This window comes from Trichosurus vulpecula, chromosome 1 (genome assembly GCF_011100635.1).
Source record: "Trichosurus vulpecula isolate mTriVul1 chromosome 1, mTriVul1.pri, whole genome shotgun sequence".
Classification (NCBI taxonomy): domain Eukaryota; kingdom Metazoa; phylum Chordata; class Mammalia; order Diprotodontia; family Phalangeridae; genus Trichosurus; species Trichosurus vulpecula.
In genome coordinates this window covers 394,369,107-394,392,499 of record NC_050573.1, presented here as the reverse complement: position 1 = coordinate 394,392,499, position 23,393 = coordinate 394,369,107, and the positions used below count along the sequence as shown (strand labels likewise).

Here is a 23,393-nt window from a genome sequence, read left to right as displayed (position 1 = left end):
CCTGGAGTCAGGAGAATCGAATTTGAATTGACACTTTTGTGACTCTAGGTAAGTCACTCAATCTCAGTTTCCCCTCCGTAACAGAAGTAATATAGCCCTCCCTCACAGGGTTGCAGTGACAATCAAATAACATAATATTTGAGCACTTCGCAATTTAAAGGGATGTGTGTGTGTGTGTGTGTGTGTGTTTGTGTGTGTGCATATATACATATATATATACATTGTGTTTGTCCTTCGTTTTCAAAGAGGACCATGGCATCAGGGAAATGATGATATGACTTGCAGTTGACTTTGATTTGAGTGAGGGAGGGCTGTGCAAGGTCACCAGCCTCACTTTCTCCTCCAGAGCCATCTGGGTCCAGTGGCCTGATATTCACCAGGAAGACCGGAGATGGCCCAGGAGGAAATGGGAGACCCTGGTCCTTTTAGGCCTTTTCATGTACTCACTTAGAGTGAGGTAATGCCCATTCAGTGAACAGGCCTCTTTAAGAAGTGAGTCACAGAATGGCCCCTTTAATTAGAAAAAAGAAAAAAAAATTGAGCTGGGAGGGGAAGACCCTCAGGGTTGCTGTTCCAAAGAGAAACAGTTACCAAGGACATTCACTCTAAGCCAGGAGGGCCCAAAATACAGCCCTTAAGTGGAGCTTGGGTAGAGACCTATTGTGTTCCAATCTATGAGCTTCAGAGTGAACTGGGTTGAAGGTTTTGTGAAAGAAAGAGAGAAAGGGGGGGGGGAGGAAGGAAGGAAGAAATTTACATATACACATATACATATATATGCATACGTACATATACATATACATATACATATACATATACATATACATATACATATACATATACATATACACTTGCCTTTGTTCATATCATGTGGCTATTCTTACTACCAGCCAGATTTGGAAAATCTGAAGAAGAAAGGATGAATTTTCTCATGAACAAAGGTTAAGGAGGTGTCGCCTCATACAAAAATGCTAAGTACAGATAAAATGCCACTAATAATTGCTGATCTTAATATTGACAAATTCACATTTGTTTTTACCAGGAAAAGTACAGATTAGCTTACTTTAACAATCCCTGGGGTTTGGACCTCCCCCATTACTCTTGTAACTGATACATACGCGTTAAAACATGGAACTCCTGTGTTCAAACCTAAAGGGCCCAGTTCTGGTTTGGACTGAGGTTTATTTATTCTACTCAGTAAAAGTCAGAGCTAAGCCAAGTGACGGGGCTGGAAGAGATCTTAGAGTGTCCAGCTCCCATGTTTAAATAGCTAAAAAGGCTGATGTTGGTGACTGTCTCCAGACCTCCAGCTTAGCTTCTAACCCAGCTTAGGGTTAGAAGGCAGCTGTCTTCACTCTGATACCATTATACTCCAGTGCTTTCCCATAGTCCTAGTGGTTTAGGATGGCCTTCAGAGGTTGTGAATATGGGCATCTGGCCATTTGCACATGAGTATATTTATGTGTGTGCTTATCTGAAAGGGGAGTTTTTCCATTTGAGCCGTGTCGTAGAAATATTCAAAGTATGATGTGTCAAAAATAGACAACCTAATAAAGTAGCTAAGGGAGAGGTGACAAACCCAACTAGAACAGAGCAGATTTATGACAAGCTTTGTGATACAATTTGTATGAATAGCAGCCATTTGCCAATTGATCAATGGTCAAAGGATATGAAGAGGCAATTCTCAAGGGGAGAAATCCAAACTAATGCCAAATGAAAAAAAATGTTCCAAATCACTAATAGTTAGATAAATGCAAATTAAAACAACTCTGAGGTTCCTTCTCAGATTGGCAAAATTGACAAAAATGGAAAATGACAAATTCTGAAGGGGCTGTGGGAATATAAGCGCACTAATATGCTGTTGGTAGAGCTGTGAAATGGTCCAGCCATTCTGGAAAGCAATTTGCAACTATGCCCCCCTATCAAAGCTACTAAACTGAATCTAGCTACTACTATCTCATAGAGATCAAAGAAAGAGGAAAAGTACCCATTTTTATAGCAGCTCTTTTTATAATGGAAAAGAATTAAAAACTAAGGAGGGGGGAAGGCATCCATTAATTGAGGAACAGCTGAACAAATCATGGTATATGCATGTAATGCAATACTACAGTGCTGTAAGAAATGATGAAGGGGACAGTTGCAAAAAAAAAAAAAACCTGGGAAGACTTGTCTGAACTGATGTAGAGTGAAGAGAGCAGAACCAGGAAAATAGGTCATACTATAACAATGATAGTGTAAATAGGAACAATTTTGAATGACTAAAGAACTCTGATGACTGTAACAATCAACTATGATTCCAGAGGACTCATGATGAAGTTTGCTGACAGAGAGGTGATAGACCCAGGGCGTAGAATGAGACGCACATTTTTGGACATGGGCAATATGGTAATTTGTTTTGTTTCAGTATGCATATTTGTTTTTAAAAAAGGTTTTGTTTTTGGTTTTCTTTTTTCCCTCACTAGAGAAGTTACAGGGCAGGGCTAGAGGGGGTGGGAGGAATAGAGAAAAGAGAATAAGAAAATATAAATCCATGAAAATGGAGAAAATTACATTAAATTTTAAAAGTAAACAAAAACTGAACAAATGACCCTCTGTCTCTTTATCAATAAAAAGAGGATAGCAATACTTGGAGCTCTCTAGCTTGCAAGGTTGTCTTGAGGGAAACACTTTGAAACCCTAAAAGCTCTTTATAAAGGTGAGTTACTACATTAATATTATCTTCTGACTCCTACTTGTTGTCCTTCCTTCTCAACCCACATAGCTCTGTAATACTTAATTCCTGAAGGACTAATTCATTTACTGAAGAAATTGTCTCTCTTCACTCCAGGAAATTGAAGAGCATAAAATTTTATACTCAGAACCCCCAACACCTGTAAATCAGTATGTATTTTTATCTTACCTAATTGTGTCATCAAAGCTACATCCTCTTCAGTGCAGGAGTCAGGAACACATAAGCCAGTACTGTAGCCAGTTCCATCCTAGGAAACATGTTGAAAACTTTGAGTCCAAATGATCACAAGGACATATGCGATATTTTCTTAGTAATGCTATAGAGCTCATCAACTATAACTCAGGTTGGATAAATTCCTTCAAGACTGGATAATCTCAATACATCCAGCTCTCAATTATCTGACAGATAGTAGATCTTGTTCTCAACTATTTTTTGTTGATTTTCTCACTTAATCTGCTTTTTTCAGCTGTCATCATTACCTTGCTCCTCTATATAGCCTGAAGTCTAGTAAGGCCTGGATGAAAAGCCCCCCAGTCCCACCCCCACTCCTTTTTTTACATTTATTTGTAATGATAGCTTTTATTTTTATATCATATCCATTTGCAAATATACACTTCTCCCTTTCCTATCCAGCAAACTGCCTCTCATAACAAAGATTTAAAAGATTTTAAAAAGCAACTCAGCAAAACCAACCAACACATTAGCCAAATATGATAGTACACAAAATATTCTACATCCATTTTTCCCCACCTCTTTGAAGAAGGGGGAGGTAAATTTTATCAACTCTTCCCTGGGCCCAATCTTGGTCAATAGAATCACAGAGCATTTAGTTTCCTTGGTGGTGGCGGCGGCATGTTTTTCTGTTTACATCTGTAACCCTTTGCTCGTATCCATTTGCATAAGACTCTGATTATTGGTAGAGATTGATTGCTCAATTCCTCATGCTGGTTTGAGGAATAGAGTTGGTGAAAGGTTGAGATAAATGAGGTTTGTTGGTCTTCTGGCTTTCAGCAGCAAAAGAGAAAACAAGCAAATCCAGATTCTCTTTTGGGATAGAGTTCTGAAGGGAAAGAAAGGCTCTGGAAAGAAGCCAACATGTGGAAGAGCCAGCTCTTTGATCATGTCCCTATCCCCAGCTTACCACAATAGAGACTTTGGGCAATTTCCTCTTACATAAGACCTGAACCTCTCACTTTTGAGCTGAGATATTTTACATACAGTGGGAGGGTTTTCACCCTGTGTATTGTCACAGGGGTGGGGAACCTGCGGCCTCGAGGCCATATGTGGCCCTCTAGGTTCTCAAGTGCAGCCTGAGTTTGGATTCAGTCAAAAGGCTGCACTTGAGGACCTAGAGGGCCACATGCAGCCTCAAGGCCGCAGGTTCCTCACCCCTGTGACTCTAGTACACTCTCACCTACATAAATTGTCTAATTCTTTTCTTTGCTATCAGCATGGATAAATGGGTTTATTTGCTATTCACTATGTGTGGTCATTGTGTAAGTAGAATTTGGTGGGAAGGGAGCCAAGCCTTAGATATATAGTTTGGGTACTCTTTCCTTGTTGAGGGATAGTAATCAGGAGGGAGCTTGAACCTAAAAATTCTTTTCCCAAGACAATACAGAGTGACCCAAAAGTCTTAGTGTAGGTTTTAAACTATAAATCAATAAATCAACATTTATCAAGTACCTACTATATGCCAGGCACTATGCCAAGCACTGGAGATACAAAAAGAGGCAAAAGACAATCTCCACCCTCAAGGAACTTACAAACACATGTACAAAAAGAGCTTTATATAGGAGAAATAGGAAGTAATTAACAGAGGAGTTGGAGAAGGCTTCTTTGAGAAGGTGGGATGTTTGTTGGCATTTAAAGGAAGCCAGAGAAGGAGGAGTAAAGGTGAGAGAGCATTTCAAGCATAGGGGACAACCAGAGAAAATGCCCAGAGTCACTCACAGAGTTTCCTGCTCAAGGAACAGACAGGAGGCCATTGTCATTGAAATGAAGAATATGTGTTGGGGAGCAAGGTATAAGAAGACTGAATAGGTAAGAAAGGGCTGGTTTGTGAAGAGCTTTGAATGCCAAACAGAGCATTTTGTCATTGATCCTGAAAGCAATATTCCTAAAGCCACACTAAGACTTTTGGGACACTGTATTGAGGGAGGGACAGGTAGATAGAATTCTATTTGTTACCTCCCTCTGAGGCAAGCAGAGTGTCCCCAATTTCCTGGAGACTAGGGATAACATTCATGCCTCCCTGTGAGACACATATAGATGGACACATGGGCACACACATAACCTGTGTGGGCAGCACATACAAACACACACACCTCACACATTGTTGTAGTCACTGTGTAAATTATTTTTCTGGTTCTGCTTACTTCACTCTGCATCAGTTCATATAAGTCAGGAAAACTTTTTTAAAACAAAATACTTAAAAATATTTAATCCCTATAGAGGTATATAAAGGCAACTATACTGTCATACCCAGGATGGCTGCTAGGAGAGGTTCTTTTATCTGCTTTAGTAGGAGAGACAGCTGTTTCAGGGGTCAATGATCTTCTTTAATTAAACAGAAAAAATACGGAGAAGAGAAATAAAGACCAACAGACAGGGCTCTACTGCCTGAATCAAAGCCATATTGCTATGTATACTTTACATTAACCACTAGATCAAGAGACTCTTTACCTCTGAGCAGTCAGGGAGCTCTGAACATACAGCCACTCAGAATCTTGACCAGGGAATCACATCTTTCTCATAAGCGAGCCCCCAAAGCAAAAGCTCACCTCTCAGAATGTATACTCTTTCAGCTAATAGGCTCAGAGCCAGAACCCTCCTGACTCAGCACCTAATTAGAAATTAGCGAAAGGTGTGTAAGTGTTCCTATAAGCAAGCAAGCTTCCCTTAATGAGCTCCACATGAGGCCTACTGATGGGTGGGGGGAGATCTTATTCCCCATTAACCTTACAAAGTATGAATAGGAAAAAAAACTAATCTAAGCTCTTACTTACCTCTACGTTCATCATTCTTTAGGCAATGCTTTCTATCCTCTGTACAGAATGGGAAGTAGTGGGATAGTGGACTAATGGGAATTATGCTAAGAGATAAAGGACACAGGGTTAGAGGTGGAAGGCTAAACATGTTTTCTGATTCCCCCTGAATCAGGTCTTTACAGTGTAACTTCACCATTTAATCTGCAGTGTTCTGAAATATCAGGTACCTCTATGTTTAAATAGAAGCAAAAGACCCTTGGCAAAAGCATGAATTTTTTTGTTGTTGTCTTTTGGTTTGGGAGGAACTGTGCCTGTGACTTTCTCCATTAATACAGATGACTGTGAGGTAACTACTTTCCATATTTTGTATCAGCAATTTAATGATAGTAAAAAAAAATGTATCAACCACAGGTTTTATTAACATCCTAGACTAATAAATGGAATGTCATTCCTGAGGAGGAAAATATAACACAACAAATTAAAACTTCAGGCGTGTTTTTGTCAAACCCAGAATTTGTGACCACCATTTTGCTTTGGATTCAGACTTATTAATCTGTTTCAAAAATATCAGAAAAGAAGTTTGTATGCACTGATTAAAAACAATAAATCATCATTGTCATCACCATAGTCCAACAGGGCCTCAGCTACAAACAAAGTGATGAGGATAGTCTTCTTTGCCCCTTCTCTTCAATAATATGAATCAGTTTGATAGCACTGGGGTGTGGCATATGTTGAAAAGCCCACTTTTCTTATTGTTATTTTTATTTAATATTTGGATCCCAAGAAATGTGACTTTCTTTTAGCCATTTGTAATGTTAAATTTTTTTTTTAGCCTAAAGAGAAAGTAAACCTTCTATGGCTTATCAAAGCAGAAATGAAGTTATGTGATTTGAAAATAGAAAAGTCCTTTGTATTTTATCATTACTGATCACAGATTTAGAAATGGAAGGGGCTTTGAAGATCATCTGATACAGCACTCCCATTCTGATGAGGAAACCGCAGCCCAGGGAAGATAGAAGACTTGCTCAAGATCACTTAGGTAGTGAAATAAGTAGAGCTGGGATTCAAAAATCGCTTCCTCTGATACCAAATCCAATGTTGGTTTTTTCCATTTCATCTTACTATAAACTATCCCAATCATGTTATTGTATTTGTGAGTCCACTCTTCCACATCAGCCCTAGCTTTGTGCTTCTTACCCTCTTTTCCAGGAAAGGAATTGTTGGTATTGGGAAATCCAATTTTTACTTCAGAATCTCCAAAAGCCAAAAGGGGAAAAAGCTGAAGACCCAGAAAAAGTGGGGAACGTATGTTTATATGACGATTTCCACAGTCCTCAGCAACCTTGGGCTGCCCATTTCTCTACATTTAGCTTGTGGTGTTAACATAGTCCCTGGAAGCATAGAGGCCTAGTATGGGTTTGGAAGGGTTGCAGAGATTCTCAAAGAGCCACTTCAGTGGTGGGTAAATCGTGATTAATCTTTATGGCTCAGGAAAGTTCATTCAAATTTTATGTTGGCTAGAAAAGAAAAATTGGAATACTGGCCATATTTTTCATTCTCCCATCTCCCTGTGACTAAAGAGAGATTGGGGTGGGGAATTTGGTGGCTGATTCACTTGCAAGAACCTTTATCCTCACACAGAGCTGAGACTCTTACAGCTGAGGAATTAATTCTCCCAAATCTTTGTAAACTCCAACTGTGGACACAAGATCTTACAGGTGAGACCACAGGTCCTATAAGTCATGTGGCCCAGTAAGGTAGTTCTGAAGGGTCTTGATCTCTTGTGGCTTGTTAGGAGGAACATTCCAAAGTCTGTATTGTTTATGGAAGTAGAACTTCATGTAGTGATTTGGAATCTGAATTTGTTGCTGTTGTTCACTCATTTCAGTCATGTCCAACCCTTTGTAACTCCATTTGGAGTTTTCTGGAGCAAAGATACTTAAGAGTTTTGCCATCTCCTTCTCTAGCTCATCTTACAGATGAGGAAACTGAGGCAAACAGGATTAAGTGACTTGCTCAAGGTTGCAAAGCTAGTAAGTGTCTGAGGCCAGATTTGAACTCATGAAGATGAATCTTCCTGGGTCCAGGCCTGGTACTCTATGCACTGTGCTACCTAGCTGCCACTAGGAGTCTTGTTTGTTCTTTGTTCTCCAAGAGGACCAATGCTATCACTAGGGTGATGTCTTGACTTTCCGGTGAATTGGATTTAAGTTAGGCAGAGCTTCGCAGTCATCAGCCTCACTGTCTCCTCCAGAGTCATCAGAGTTCAGTGGCAAGATATAAGTCAAGATGACTGGCGATGGCTCAGCAGGAGTCTGAACGTATGGGTTCAAATACCTCCCTGCTACTCACTACTTGTGTGACCTTAGGCTAATCTAATTGACCCCTCCGGGCCCCAGCTTCATCAGCTGTAAAATAGAAGTGGAGTGGAGAGAAACTCCAAAGGTCTTTTTGGGTATAAGTCTATGACACTGATCTTAAATAGGGCTTTTTTTGGTTACTGTTGTTATTTGATGCTCTGCATTAAGAAAATGGTCCACAAATAACACAACTGGGGAAATTCCTAAGGTTTAGCCAATTTGCAAAAAGTTCTAATACATTAGAAGCATATCTAGGCATTTTTTTTCCAAACATAGATTAAAAGTGAAAAGTTGGGGGGTGGAGCCAAGATGGTGGCTGGAAAGCAGGGACTTGCTTAAGGTCTCCCCCAAATCCCTCCAAACACCTGTAAAAATGGCTCTGAACAAATTCTAGAGCTGCAGAAACCATGAAATAGCAGAGGGAAACAGGTCTCCAGCACAGGAGATCCTGGATGGTCACTGGGAAGGGTCTATCGCTTGGTGCTGAGAGCTGAGGGCAGCCTAGTGTGGGCCCGCTGGGACAGACCAGACCTGGAATCAGCCAGCTGGAACAGGCCTTGGGGCCATGAAACAGTGAGCTGTGACAGGTACCAGACTTCTCAAGCCACAAACACCAAAGAGCAGGTTAGGGGGAAACTGCGGGATCAAGTTCAGAGTAGTCTGGCTGCCAGCTCTGGGGGTGGAGGAAGTGGTGCAGCACTGGTGGTAGCAGCAGCAGGAAGCTTCTGAGGCTGCTTCCAGAGCACCACCATCAGCTGCTTCCCGAGTCCCTGGCTCACATGGTGGGAGGAATACAGCAGTGGATCAGAGTGGGAGTACAAGGAGCACTTTGTGGGCACAAAGACAGATTCTCTTGCTGTGCCCTGCTTGGATCTGTATTGCGGTCCTGGTTGGTGGTTCTTGGGGGGAGGAGGAGTACTGCTGTGACAGAGCCTGGGGTGATGGTGGAGTAGAAGTAGCTCTGAAAACAGCAGTGCTTGGACCCTAAAGCTTGGGACAAAGTACTCTCTACTCTACAAGCAGTCATATCCTGACAAAAAGCTCAAGGGTCAAGTAGTTGGCTGGGAACATGAACAGGCAACGAAAATGAACACAGACTCAAGCTCAAACTCTAGATTTCTTTTTTGGTGACAAAGAAGACCAAAACATACAGCCAGAAGAAGTCAACAAAGTCAAAGAGCCTACATCAAAAGCCTCCAAGAAAAGTATGAATTGGGCTCAGGCCATGGAAGAGCTCAAAAAGGATTTGGAAAAGCAAGTAAGAGAAGGAGAGGGAAAACTGGGAAGAGAAATGAGGGTGATGCAAGAAAACCATGAAAAACAAGTCAATGATTTGCTAAAGGAGACCCAAAAATACTGAAGAAAATAACACCTTAAAGAATGGAATAACCCAAATGTCAAAAAAGCTCCAAAAAGCCAGTGAGGAGAAGAATGCCTTGAAAGGCAGAATTAGCCAAATGGAAAAGGAGGTCCAAAAGACCACTGAAGAAAATACCACCTTAAAAATTAGATTGGAGCAAGTGGAAGCTAGTGATTTTATGAAAAATCAAGATAGTATGAAACAGAACCAAAGGAATGAAAAAATGGAAGACAATGTGAAATATCTCATTGGAAAAACCACTGACCTGGAGAACAGATCCAGGAGAGATAATTTAAAAATTATTGGACTACCTGAAAGCCATGATCAAAAAAAGAGACTAGATATCATCTTTCAAGAAATTATCAAGGAAACTGCCCTGATATTCTAGAACCCGAGGGTAAAATAGAAATTGAAAGAATCCAATGATTGTCTCTTGAAAAAGATCCCAAAAAGAAAACTCCTAGGAATACTGTCCCCAAATTCCAGAGTTTCCAGGCCAAGGGGAAAATATTGCAAGCAGCCAGAAAGAAACAATTTGAATATTGTGGAAACACAATCAGGATAACACAAGATCTAGCAGCTTCTACATTAAGGGATCAAAGGGCTTGGAATATGATATTCCAGAGGTCAAAGGAGCTAGGATTAAAACCAAGAATCACCTACCCAGCCAAACTGAATATCATGCTCCAAGGCAAAATATGAATTTTCAATAAAATAGAGGACTTTCAAGCTTTCTCAGTGAAAAGACCAGAGCTGAATAGAAAATTTGACTTTCAAATACAAGAATCAAGAGAAGCATGAAAAGGTAAACAAGAAAGAGAAATCATAAGGGACTTACTAAAGTTGAATTGTTTCATTTACATTCCTACATGGAAAGATGATGTTTGTAATTCATGAGACCTTTCTCAGTATTAGGGGAGTTGAAGGGAATATAGACAAAGGGCACAGGATGAGTTGAATATGAAGGGATGATATCTAAAAAAATGAAATAAATTCAAGGGGTGAGAGAGGAATATATTGAGAGAGGTAGAAAGGGAGAGATAGAATGGGGTAAATTATCTCACATAAAAGTGTCAAGAAAAAGCAGTTCTGTTGGAAGGGAAGATGGGACAGGTGAGGGGGAATGAGTGAATCTTGCTCTTATCGGATTTGACTTGAGGAGGGAATAACATACACACTCAATTGGGTATCTTACTCCACAGGAAAGTAAGGGAAAGGGGATAAAAAAGGGGGGATGATAGATGGGAGGGCCAATGGGGGAAGAGGTAAGCAAAAGCAAACACATTTGAAAAGGGACAGGGTCAAGGGAGAAAATTGAATAAAGGGGGACAGGATAGGATGGAAGGAAAAATAGTTAGCCTTTCACAACATGAGTGTTGTGGAAGTATTTTACATAATGATACATGTATGATCTATGTTGAATTGCTTGCCTTCCTAGGGACCGTGGGTGGTAAGGGAAGAGGGGAGAGAATTTGGAACTCAAAGTTTTAAAAGCAGATGCTCAAAAATTTTTTTAAAAAAAGTTGTTTTTGCATGCAGCTGGGAAACAAGATATATATGGAATGGGGCATTTCTATGCTTCCCTACAAGAAAGTAAGGGGAAAGGGGATGGGGGAGTGGGTGACAGAAGGGAGGGCTGCCTGGGGAACAGGGCAATCAGAATATATGCCATCTTGGAATGGGGGGAGGGTAGAAATGGGGAGAAAATTTGTAACTCAAAATCTTGTGGAAATCAATGTTGAAAACTAAAATATTAAATAAAATCACTAATACATAAGAAAAAACAACAAAAAAGTAAATAAAACTTAAAAAAAGACTAGGGATGGAATCTCATATAACTACCATGTATAACTTCGCATTGAATTAATTTATACACTAGTCAAGTTGTGGAAAAGAATTATGACCAATGGGGTGAATCATGAAAAAGAAGAGACAGAACCAAAAAAAACAAACCCAAAAACAAAAACAAAAGAGAAGAAAAAAGGCGAGCATGAAGTGTGCCTCAATCTGCATTCAAACTTCACAGTTCTTTCTCTGGATGAAGATAGCATTCTCCATCGTGAGTCCCCTGGAGTTGTCCCTGCACCTTGCGTTGCTGAGAAGAGCGAAGTATGTCAGGGTTGGTCCTCACAGAATCCATATATTTGTGGTTGTGTACAATGTTCTCCTGGCTCTGCTCCGCTCACTCAGCATTATATCGTGTAGGTTTTTACAGATTGTTACGAAGTCCGTATCATCCCCATTTCTTATGGCACAATAGTATTCCATTACTTTCATTACCACAGCTTGTTCAGCCATTCCCCAATTGATGGGCATCCCTTTGATTTCCACTTCTTGGCTACTACAAAAAGAGCCGCTATAAATATCCTTGTACATATGGGTCCTTTTCCCGCTTGTGTGATTTCTTTGGGATACAACCCTAGAAGTGGTAGTTATATGAGATTCCATGCCATCTTGGGGAGGGAGGGGGGAGGGAGGGGAGAAAATCTGGATCTCAAAATTATGTAGAACCGTGTGTTGTAAACTAAAAATAAAAAAAATTAATATAAAAAAAAGACTAGGGAGTGACATGTTCAGATCTGGGCTTTAGGAAAATCAGTTTGACAACTGATGGATTGGAATGGCAGGAGGCTTGAGGTAGGCCAACCCACCAGCAGGCTAGTGCAATAATCTAGGCATGAGGTGCCACACCAAAGTGGTGTCAGTGTTAGAGGAGAGAAGGGAGCATGTATGAGATGTTACAAAGGTAGAAATCACAGGACTTGTATTAAAAGGTTTCAATTAAATGCTAAAGCAAGGATTAAAAAAAAGTGAAAAGTTGTGTGGCCATGGGCACTTGACTTCCCAAGCCTCAGTTTTTTCATCTGCAAAATTGGGATGATCATACTTGTGCTACCCAATTTACAGAGTTGTTGACAGGGATGCATTTTGTAAATATAAATGTAAGTTATTTAATGAAACTTCTCAAGTCCATTTCATTATCCTAACACTGGTCAGTCCCATAAAATGAGGCCTTTCTGTCAAAGAGATGTTTGCTTTACAGGGAAATTGACAAGAGGCCCCAGTTTGATACAACATTTTAAGAAATGCAAGTTCTAATTGAAGCCCTGGTATGCCTCAAAAGCCTCAATTTATTCGCTTGAGAAGTGGGATTACTACTCTACATCCACCATTTGTGTGTATTTAATTGGATAACAACGGCAAATCACTTTCCAAAATTTTAAATGCTGAGAGAGATAACAATCAAACAAAAGGGAGATCATATATTTTAAAGTGCTTTTTGTCCTTTGTGAAGAACTCTACATAATCCCAAGGAATTATTCTTAAACACATGTTAGGGAATGAAAGGCTTTTGAAAGAGGTTGATTTTCATAGAAGAAGGAACCAATGGGATGGCAATGAATTACAATTATGTTCCAAGACTACACACAGAGAAATAAATGGAGTAACCAACCTGCTGTCTCTGAAGCTTGCAGTATCACCCATGAAAGTGCTCCCTAGGAGATGTGACAGAGAAGCATTCACTGTAAGATCCCAGTACGTCCACATTCCCATTCAGAATGTTGCTACTCAGCTTCCCAGTGGCATCATACACTGAGGATTGAGAACACAAGCTCTCACGTGAAAAGGCTGCATGTGGGAATCTCAGACCTCTGGAGGGGCAGCTGATCTGTCCTTCTTCAGCTCAGGAACCTTGTCTGACCAGGAAAGGACACATACTATTTTGTACAGATAGCCTCCATTTTCCTCAGTGGAGAATAAATAAATTAGATAGATAGATAGATAGATAGATAGATAGATAGATAGATAGATAGACAGATAGACAGATGGATGGATAGATAGATAGAGAGATAGATAGGCAGATAGACAGGCAGACAGACACAGATAGACAAATAGACAGACAGGCAGGCAGACAGGCAGGCAGACAGACAGACAGACAGATAGACAGATAATAGAGAGATAAACAGATAGATAGACAGATAGAAAGACAGACAGAGAGGAAGAGAGAGAGAGAGAGAGAGAGAGAGAGAGAGAGAGAGAGAGAGAGAGAGAGAGAGAGAGAGAGAGAGAGAGTGAGAGAGAGAAATCGATAGATTCCCGATTCCCAACTGGTATTTTTTTAATAACAAGTAGTTTCCCACTTTAATTTTTGTTAACATTACGGGAAATGAAAATCTATAGACTAAATCAGACTTTAAAAAGAAAAAGGCTAATATGTATGCTTAAATGGACTTTTAGGAACTACCTAGTTGAACTACTTGTCCAACAGGTAACGATAACAATAATAGTGATAGCTAACATTTCTGTATTGCTTTAAGGTTTACAAAGTACTTTACAAATACTATCTCATTTGATCCTCACAACAACTCTATGAGGTAGAGGTTATGATTATCCCTGTTTTACAGAGGAGAAAAATGAGGCAGACAGTGGTTAAGTGACTTGCTTAGTGACACAGCCAAAAAGCGTCACAGGCTAAATTTGAACTCAGGTCTTTCTGTCTCCAGTGCTCTAGCTACTAGCTGCCTATGGAACTACCTGGCTGCTTCCTTGTGTGGTTGAATGACTCATCTAGTGTAAGGAGGAGGCCCCAAACTCCGGGAATTCAATCTAGTCCTACTTCCACTCTGCCTTTTGTGGTTGTTGGTCAGTTGTTTTAAGTTATGCCCGACTCTCCGTGACCCCTTTTAGGGTATTCTTGGCAACGATATTAGCTAGCACAACAATACTTCTTTTTTTTTTTTTTTGCTGTAGCAAGAAACTAGAAGTTATTCAGTGGTTTTTTTCAGTCACGTCCAACTCTTCATGACCTCATTTGAAGTGTTCTTGTACTGAGAGTACATGGGGTGTTCAAAGAGGCCTAGCACCTCTGGTGTGAGGACGCTGAGCCCTTTTCAGAGCTGCTCATCCATCTTTGGTGTCCACCTGGCACTCACCTCTCACCTGTGGCTCCAAGAAGCTGTAGCATGCACAGCAGCCACACCCCAGTAACCACTCCAGTAAATCGTCTTGGCAGACAGGCTAAACCAGGTTGAGGCTAACTGACAGGCCTCAAACCCTTCGGCAAGTTGAAGGGGGTGTCTACCCTAAGCTTGTGAAGACTTCTCCTGGCAGGCTGGGCAGGTGAGAACATTTTGGTTCCAACAGCCATGAAGGTGGCCGAAGCAGATGCTGTAGAGCACTTACAGTCTGGTCAGACATCAAAGACGCCAAGGTCATCCACTGCATCTCAGGCTTTCGCCAGTCATCTTAACTTTAGTCTTGCCACCGGACTTGAATGACTTTGAAAGAAAGAATGAGGCTAACGACTTTGTGCAATTCTGCCTCACTTAAATCCAACTCACACAGGAGTCAAGACATCACCCTGTAATGTCATTGTTCCTCCTAGCAAAGGAACAACCACAATTGGAGTTTGCCATTTCCCTCTCCAGCAAATTTTACAAATGAGGAAACCAAGGTAAACAGGGTATGTTAACTTGCCCAAGGCCACACAGTTAGTAAGTGTCTGAGTTCAGATCTGTATGGTTAAGTGACCCATCTAGGACTTTTTGTGTTGGTTGTTGTTATCCGATGCTCTGTATTAAGAAAATGGTCAACAAATAACACAACTGGGGAAATTCCTAAGCTTTAGCCAATTTGCAATAAGTTCTAGTACACTAAGAGCTCATGTAAACATTTTACTTTCCAAAGATTAAAAGTGAAAAGTTGTGTGGCCGTGGGCACTTGACTTCCTGAGCCTCTGTTTTTTCGTCTGCAAAACTGGGATCATCATACTTGTGCTCTCCAATTTACAGGGTTGTTGAGAGGGATGCATTTTGTAAATATAAATGTAAGCTATTTAATGAAACTTCTCAAATCTATTTCATTATCCTAATACCGGTCAATCCCATAAAAATGAGGCCTTTCTGTTAAAGAGATGTTTGCTATCACGGGGGAATTGACAAGAGGTAGCAATTTGACACAAGTACTCTATCCACTGTGCCACCAAACTTCCACAATACCATGTTAAATGTAGAATCGCTTTAGGAAAAGACTGAGTTTTCATGGGAGGCTCTTCTAATAGCCATCACATATTTCCTCCAGATTGTATTGTGACCCAGTTTTGTATGGTACAAAGAGTCTTAAGAACCAGAAATCGAGAGGTGTGAGTTCTAATCCCAGCTCAACCACAATGGAGCCATAGACTTCTTCCATGGGCCATTTCTTCATCTGACAAATGAGAGGTGGTATTTGGATTACAGCCTCTACTGTCTCTAATTGGCCATGATTCTCCAGTGTCACTAATTTAGATGAAGTGACAGAGAGGAGTACATTGGGAAAGGCTTCTGGATTTGGAGTCAGAAGACTTCAGTTCAAATCTCGGTTTAGGTATTTATTGCCTGTGTGAATTTGGTCAAGTCCTTTACCTTCTCTAGACCTAGATTTCCTCATCTATGAAACAAGAAGGGAAAGATTACATAACCTGTAAGGTATTTCCAGCTCTAATCTATAATCCTAAAAGCTTGTGCAAGAAGCTTGATGGTACCATGGATAGAGCGCCAGGCCTGGAGTCAAGAAAACCTGAGTTCAAATCCAGCCTCAGACACTTACTTGCTGTGTGACCCTGAGCAAATCACTTAACCCGGTTTCTTCATCTGTAAAATGAGCTGGAAAAGGAGATGGCAAACCACTCCAGTATCTTTACCAAGAAAACCCCAAACGGGGTCATAAAGAGTCAGACCCTACTGAAACAACTAAACAACAAAGTTTGTACTCCAAGTGACTGATAAGGAGGTCTGTGGCATCTGGTTCAGTGCAGTCTTAATCAATAGGCTCTAATCTATGAAATATCTGGAGCCACAGTAAATCTAGGGAGATATTGTGCTATTTCATAAACTTCGGACTCTTTTTTCTATGATTCAACTGAGTCAGAGAAATAAAAAATGTTAAGCCTTTAAACTAATCAAAGCACAAAAGCCTAAGTAATTAGTTATAAAACATCTCACATGATATTTCACCACTTAAACTTTGGGCACTAAATCATATTTTCACAGCATCATAGAATCCTAGGCTTAAAGCTGGAAGGAACCTCAGAAACCACTGAGGAAACCCCCCATATCTTACAGATGAAGAATCTGAGGCCCAGAGTGGCAAAATAACTTATCCAAAGTCACATAGGTAACAAGTGACTCTAAATTTAGTATCCTTTCTACTGGGTCAGGCTGTTATAGTTGCATCCTCATAACTAAACTTCTAGAACTCTCTCTTAAAAGTTAAATGGAATCTTTTCTTTTCATAGGAAATCACCTTGAAGTGACTTAAGATATTTGCTACTGATGGTGGGAGGTTTTTGTTTTGTTTTGTTTTTCAAGCCCTATGAGCCACCATTTGGAGAGTATTGTCACAGACCTTGGTCAGGTCTGGTAACCAAATCTGGTGCCAACAGACTCCTCTTCTTTTGGCTAGCTCTGTTGTTCAGGGTGGAGGAAAACAGCCAGTGGGCGTGAGTTAACATTGGCCTTTTGGAAATAGGTTTGTACTGTTCCGGGTTGTTATCATAAGATGGGAAGAACTGCCCACCCCATCCTCCCCCACAAACTTTGGCCTCTGGACTCAGAAATCTTCGACTAGGAGCCAGCTCAGCCATTCACACGTACCCTCGGTCTAGCTACTAGGCTGAACTTTGCAGAAAGGTTCAGTTGAATACCCACATTCAAATCCCATGAAAAAACATGGCCATGTCCCAGCACTGTGACCCATCAGAGCATAAACTTATAATCAGAAGGATCCTTAGGGGTCCTTGAGTCCAACTGCCTCATTTTGTAGAGAGGAAATTAAGTCCAGAGAGGATTAAAAAAGGGGGGCGGTCAAGTAGAGCTAGGAAGGGACGGGAATAAGCATTAAATAGCACCTACCATGTGCCACACACTGTGATAAATGCTTTATAAATATTATGGCATCTTCACAACAAATCTGCAAGTTAGGTTCTATTATTATCCTCATTTAACTGTTGAGAAAACGGAGGCAAACAGAAGTAAAATGGTTTGCCCGTAGTCACACAGCTAGCAAGTATCTGAGGCCAGACTTGAACTCAGGTTTTCTTGCCCCTAGGCCTAGTGCCCTATCTACTGTACCATCAAGCTGACTCAGGAAGGGTCTGAGGTCGAATTTGAACCTAGGTCTCAGTCTCCAATGATTCTTGGTTTTTTTGTTTGTTTTTGGTGGGGGGAGCTGAGGCAATCAGGGTTAAGTGACTTGCCCAAGGTCACACAGCTAGTAAGTGTTAAGTGTCTGAGGCTGGATTTGAACTCAGGTCCTCCTGACTCCAGGGCCAGTGCTCTATTCGCTGCACCACCTAGCTGCCCCTCCAATGATTCTTATTCCCCACCTGGAAGAGCCTGGAATTCAGAATTGGAAGCAACCTCAGAGATCATTTAGTTAGTGGAAAGGATCTCTGCAGGCTTTACATATTGACTTAAAAAACCACAAATTATCAATATCTATTCTACTGTGTTTTTATTTATTTTGTTAAACATTTTCTGATTACATTTTAATCTGGTTTGGGCTGCATTTTGGGAGTTTTCCCGGCAGCACATTTGACGCCTTCACTCTAATGCAATCCCTTCAGTTTACAGATGAAGAAGATCTTTCTGAAATTCAAAGTGACTTTTCTAGGTCCCCAGAGGTAAGCAGAGCTGGAATTCAAAACAGGTCTACCAATTCCAAATTCTGTGTTGTTGTCCCTGAATCATGAAGCCCCATTTCCTGTTTAAAGTGCATGGCTTATTATAGGCTGTTGGGTTGTTTTGGGTTTTTTGAGGGTTTGCCAAGTGTAATTCTGAGTACCACAGGGAGGGTTGCATTCTATTTGTTTCCTTTCTTATTATGGACTCTCTTGAGCATATTGCCCTTTTCTAGTTATCTCTTTAATATGCTGTTATTGTGGCCACAAGAGACCTAGGGGCACCTCCGCATTAAAATGTATTATGATGATGATGATGAAGAGAAGGAGGAAAAAGAAAAGTGATGATTAGAGGCACCTGCTATATAAAGTAACATCGTGCTCACTACAAATTTTCATTTCCCAAAGATTAAAAACAATTCATTTCAATTATGTCGGAGTAGCGGCAGCCACATTTCCTTTTCCAAATGGAATTGTAGAGACATTATCAGATATTAGTCTCTGAGATGGGATGGAAAAGAAATAAAAATCTTGATCAAGGCACCTTAAAATGCCATAATGTGTCATCTACCTGGAAAATCTGAGGCAACAATATCCTCCAATAATATCTGAGCAGGCAGGGAACTTAGACACCAGCTGATCCACCCCCCATCTGACAGATGGAGACACCTTACCGGTTAATCAACTGATTCAACACCACACGACTAATCTAAGGAGTCACACAGCCCAGTGCTTGGTCCACCTTACCAAAATGGAGCAGCATAGGAGTAAGTCATAGAGAAACAGCTCCCTTGAATGATAATTTATAAACACAATTTGAAACCCAATCTTTCTCCAAAGGGCCATTTATGTCATTTAACAACAGCAGTGTAATCTAGGAGGAGTAGGAATTTTGACTCACTCCTCTGCTACTAACTAGCTGTACAACCTCAGATGAGTCACTTAATTTTTCCTGTTTGAGCATCCGTTTCCTCATCGTTGAGAAAGGGAATTGAACTAGTTATTTCCAGTTGTGTGATTCTAGTGCTAAATTCGGAGTCAGGAAAGACCTAGGATACATCTTGCCTCTGACACTGGCTAGCCATGGGATGGGCATACACATCACCTCTCTGAATCTGTTTCCTCATCTGTGAAATGGAGATAATAATTGTCTTACATGTCTGTTGCAAAGATCAGATGAAATCATATATGTGTAATGGGGGCCTTGTAAAGGACTTTGTAAACCTCAAACTTATATATCAAGATTATAAGAATAGATGTTCTTACAATCCACCAGCCTTCTGAAATGTTCCACTAAAAATCCTAAGAGAAATTCAATTTAGCAATTTATTAAGTATCTAATTATTGAAGGTACCAATGTGGTAATCACTATTTTCAGACAGCACTGTGATTATCACTTTTTCATTAATTTATTCAATGAGCACACATTAAGCGTTTACTACGTGCAAAGTACTATGTCAGGCCTTGAGTATACAAAGAGAAAACAAAATCCCCACCCTTGGGGAGCTTACGTTCTATTGGGAGGAGACAGGTTAACATAGAAAAGTAAACACACAAAAAAAATAGGGATGGAAACTTGACCTGCTGTTTATTGCTGTAAAGAACTCCCTGATGAGGAAAAACCCTCTAACAATTTAGGTAGGCTTTTTTTTTAAATTTATCATCTTAGAGAGTCATGGAGAGCACTGAGAGGTTAAGTGACTTACCCGTTACCACACAGCCAATGTGCGAGAGGCAGGACTCGATCCCAGATCTTCCCAGTTCCAAAGCCAGCTCTCTGTCTCTTATGAGATGCTGGTGCTTGTCTACAAAGTAAATATGAGTCATTTGGGGGAAGCAAGGTGCTAGCCGGAGGGATGAAGAAGAACTTTTTTGTGGGAGGTGACACCTGAGGTAAACTGTAAGCGAGATAAGGATTGTGAACAGCAGAGATGAGAAGGAAGTGCATTTTAGGAAGGGATGGCAATGGCCTTGGCAAACGCATCAAAATAGGAAGCAGCCTGGTGGCACAGTGGCTACAGCACTGGGCCTAGAGTCAGGAAGATTTAAGTTCAAATCTAGCCTTGGACACTTCTTAGCAGTGTGACTCTGGGCAAGTCACTTTGTTGTTTTTCAGTTGTGTCTGACTCTTTGTGATCCCATTGGGAGTTTTCTTAGCAAAGATACCAGAGTGGTTTGCCATTTCCTTCTCTCGTATTTTACAGATGAGGAAACTGAGGCAAACAGGGCTAAGTGACTTGCCCGGGGGTCACACAGCTAGTAAGTGTCTGAGGCCGGATTTGAACTCAAGAAGATGAATCTTCCTGACTCCAGGCTCTATCCACTGTGCCACCTATCTGACCCCTGGGCAAGTCCCTTAACCTCTGTTTGCCTCAGTTTCCAAACCTTTAAAATGGGAATAATTGCAGCATTCACCTCTCAGGCTTGTGAGGATCAAATGAGATGATATTTGCACTTGGGGAGTCTTGCTGTTAGGGACTCAGAATTCATTCTCTCCAGTTCCTTACCTGGACTCCTTACTTGGAGAAGGGCATTATCTTGAGAAAGCAAAGCTTCCTCCCAAAGCATTAGGGTCACGATCTCCATAGAGACTTCTTCCTCTCCTCACTGTTTCCTTCACTTTTAGACTTTACCAAGTCCTGTTCCTCCAGGCAGGATGGTCAAGAACTGCTCCCCTTTCAATCAGCTCTTAGTACAGAGCCTGGCACATAGTAGGTACTCAATCAATGTTGATTGATCAATTGATGAACCAGCCTAGGATCTGCTCCTTCAGTCTCTGTTTTGGAGGCTCTGGTGAAGGGTCTCAGAGCAGGGATTCTTCCAGGGTCATTCATAACAACGATGGGCTTTGTCATGGCCATTTGGTTGCTGTGTGTAGAAGCCTGTTCTAGGCAAACTTTGAGGATCCAAAGGAGAATCAGACCTGATCCCCACCCTTGAGACACTTCATAGGCTATACACATGAAAGGGGATTTTTTGACTGGTTGAATTCTTTTGGTAGAAGGCTATCTGAATCTGCATTGAATATGATACAAAGCTTTTTATTATGTCTAAACCAGGGCTAAATGCATAAATTTTGTACTAACGTAGCCCAGGAGATAGTTTTGGAGTACATAAATATCATTAACTGAGGGAGGGAGGAGCTTGTGGCTGGAGCCCAAGCATCACCAAATGAGGTTCCCATCTTCCACCCTTTTACTAAGCACTGTCAAGATATTGGGAGGCACCCTGTTTTCCAGAGCTAAGACCTGGCCAGCAGGCTGTGCCCTGAGCTTGACATAACAACAATCCTTTGCACTCACCCTCTGGATGAGCTGATGGTCCCTGAGCTTGGGCAAGTACCAACAGGCCCAGACACAAAGCCGGCTATGAACAGACTTTTTGTCACTAGACAACCTTGCCTCACTGTTGCTGTTATGTCTCACCACGGTTGTTACACTACACTGTTTGGCTCTGTCTAGCCACAAGAATATAAATCAAGGTTCTGCCACACTAAAGTGGATGCTGTTACCAATGAATCGGGCTTTTAAAAGGATGTGATAAAAATAGATATTAGAAAACTGTTAAATATTTAATGGGGTATATGTTGTTATAAAGCAGGTAATAATAAATATATATAATAGCAAATTTTCATTTAAAATTCTTGGCTTTTATGAAAGTGTATATGGTAAGTTAAAGATGTAGCTTCAACATATTAATAATGAGTATTATTTATTTGCTGTGAGGGAAGCCCCAGAATAAGGGTAGTTTTAATTTATAAGTAAAGGTTAGTGAAATTTTGCTATTTAAGGTAAAAATTCTTGGGACTGTAATTTACTACTGTTTTGAGTTTTGATTATAGGGATAGTTGTCTGAATTGTCATGAAGACAATATAGCAAATGGCATGTGCTACAGTCTGGAAACTGCTAAAGGCGGATATCTGTGCCTAGGAAAGATTTTGGGGATGGCTTTGGTAGAGTCTATGTAGGATCTTTCTGACTCTATTTCCCTTCTGAAAAGGAAAATTCCCACCTGGTTAATCCTGGATCTTCCTTTTAACACTCTGTGACATGTTTTAGTAATAAGTTCTCAAAACTGGATTAATATTTTACACATACACATAAATTGCGTGGATAATGGTAAAGAAAGTGAAATTATTTTCCCATTATTAAAGTATCTGTCTGATGATTTTAAAGGACAAAAGAGCTCATTTTATGGTTAGATTCTCATAAATTTTTAAAAGATTCTTATATCAGGTACAAGATTTAGGTAAGGATAGAAACAGCAAATCGTATATAAACTAAAATTCTCTGAAGTTTGAAGATTGAAGAACCACATTTAAGTGATTATACTAAATTATATCAAGTCAGAATTATCGAGGAACCTCTAGATTGGGAACCAGAGAAGCAGAGCCCCCTTTAGAGCTGTCCTGAGAATAAAGCCTATTGTCCAAGAAAAGTTATCTAGGGACCAGAAAACTACGTGAGATATCTGAGACTCAAAATGTGCTAGTTAAATGGATATTGAGAATGGTTACTAGGATACAGGCAGACTTGATGTTAGTTAACACTGGTGATAATTACTGTATTGCTTTGAATGGTTTGTATTTAAGTTCTCTTGTTTTCTTAGTTACCTTGGTGACATGTAAATCTCCCTTCTCAAAACTAGTCCATTGTGAGTCCTCCAAGCAGTTTGATCTGTAACATGACATTAAAGTGACCTGACTTATAATTATGCAATTATGGGAATTGTGAGAAAACCTTATTGTGTTGTTTGAAACTAGCCCTGTGTGGCTGGGAAATCAGACATCTCTATGTGCTGTTTAGAGATCTTTAACCAAGGTTGCTGACCAGAAACTCTGATCTAAACATTGATGAAAGAAGTTTTCTCACAATTGTACATCTCAAGCTAGGGGCCCCTACTAGGTCCTTCTGACTACTCCTACGGCTGCCAAACTTATGGGTATGAACTCCTGGATCATCTGAAAAAAACCCCTACTTCTGAATAGATGGCATAACCCTCCAAGGACCTCAAGATTTATCTAGTATGGACCCAGAAGCAGCCAACATCCAGAAGAGACAGCTGTTCTGGACAAGAGTTGAGTATACTGTCTTAGTTATTTTTCCTCTTCCCTTTTGTTATGTGCCTAGCCACCACGGCCCTGATTGAAGCATGTGTCAGCATTTTCTCCCTCTACAATCATTCTTGGCCCCCCTCTCTTTTCTGCTTGCAAGCAAACAACGGCTAGCAATCCCTGGGACATAGTTCCCCTACGGGTCCCCTCAAGGAATTAACCCCCTGGGCAACATCTTG

The 23,393-nt window shown here is 40.6% G+C and overlaps 1 protein-coding gene across 1 annotated transcript in view; it reads right to left on the bottom strand.

Moving 5' to 3' along the window:
• LOC118838913 (O-acyltransferase like protein) overlaps positions 1 to 23,393 on the bottom strand; it is a 90,258-nt gene that overhangs the window by 55,106 nt on the left and 11,759 nt on the right. The window contains 2 exon segments of the mRNA XM_036746297.1: positions 2,900 to 2,978; positions 12,896 to 13,035. Of these exon segments, the coding sequence (XP_036602192.1) occupies positions 2,900 to 2,978; positions 12,896 to 13,035 (219 nt within the window).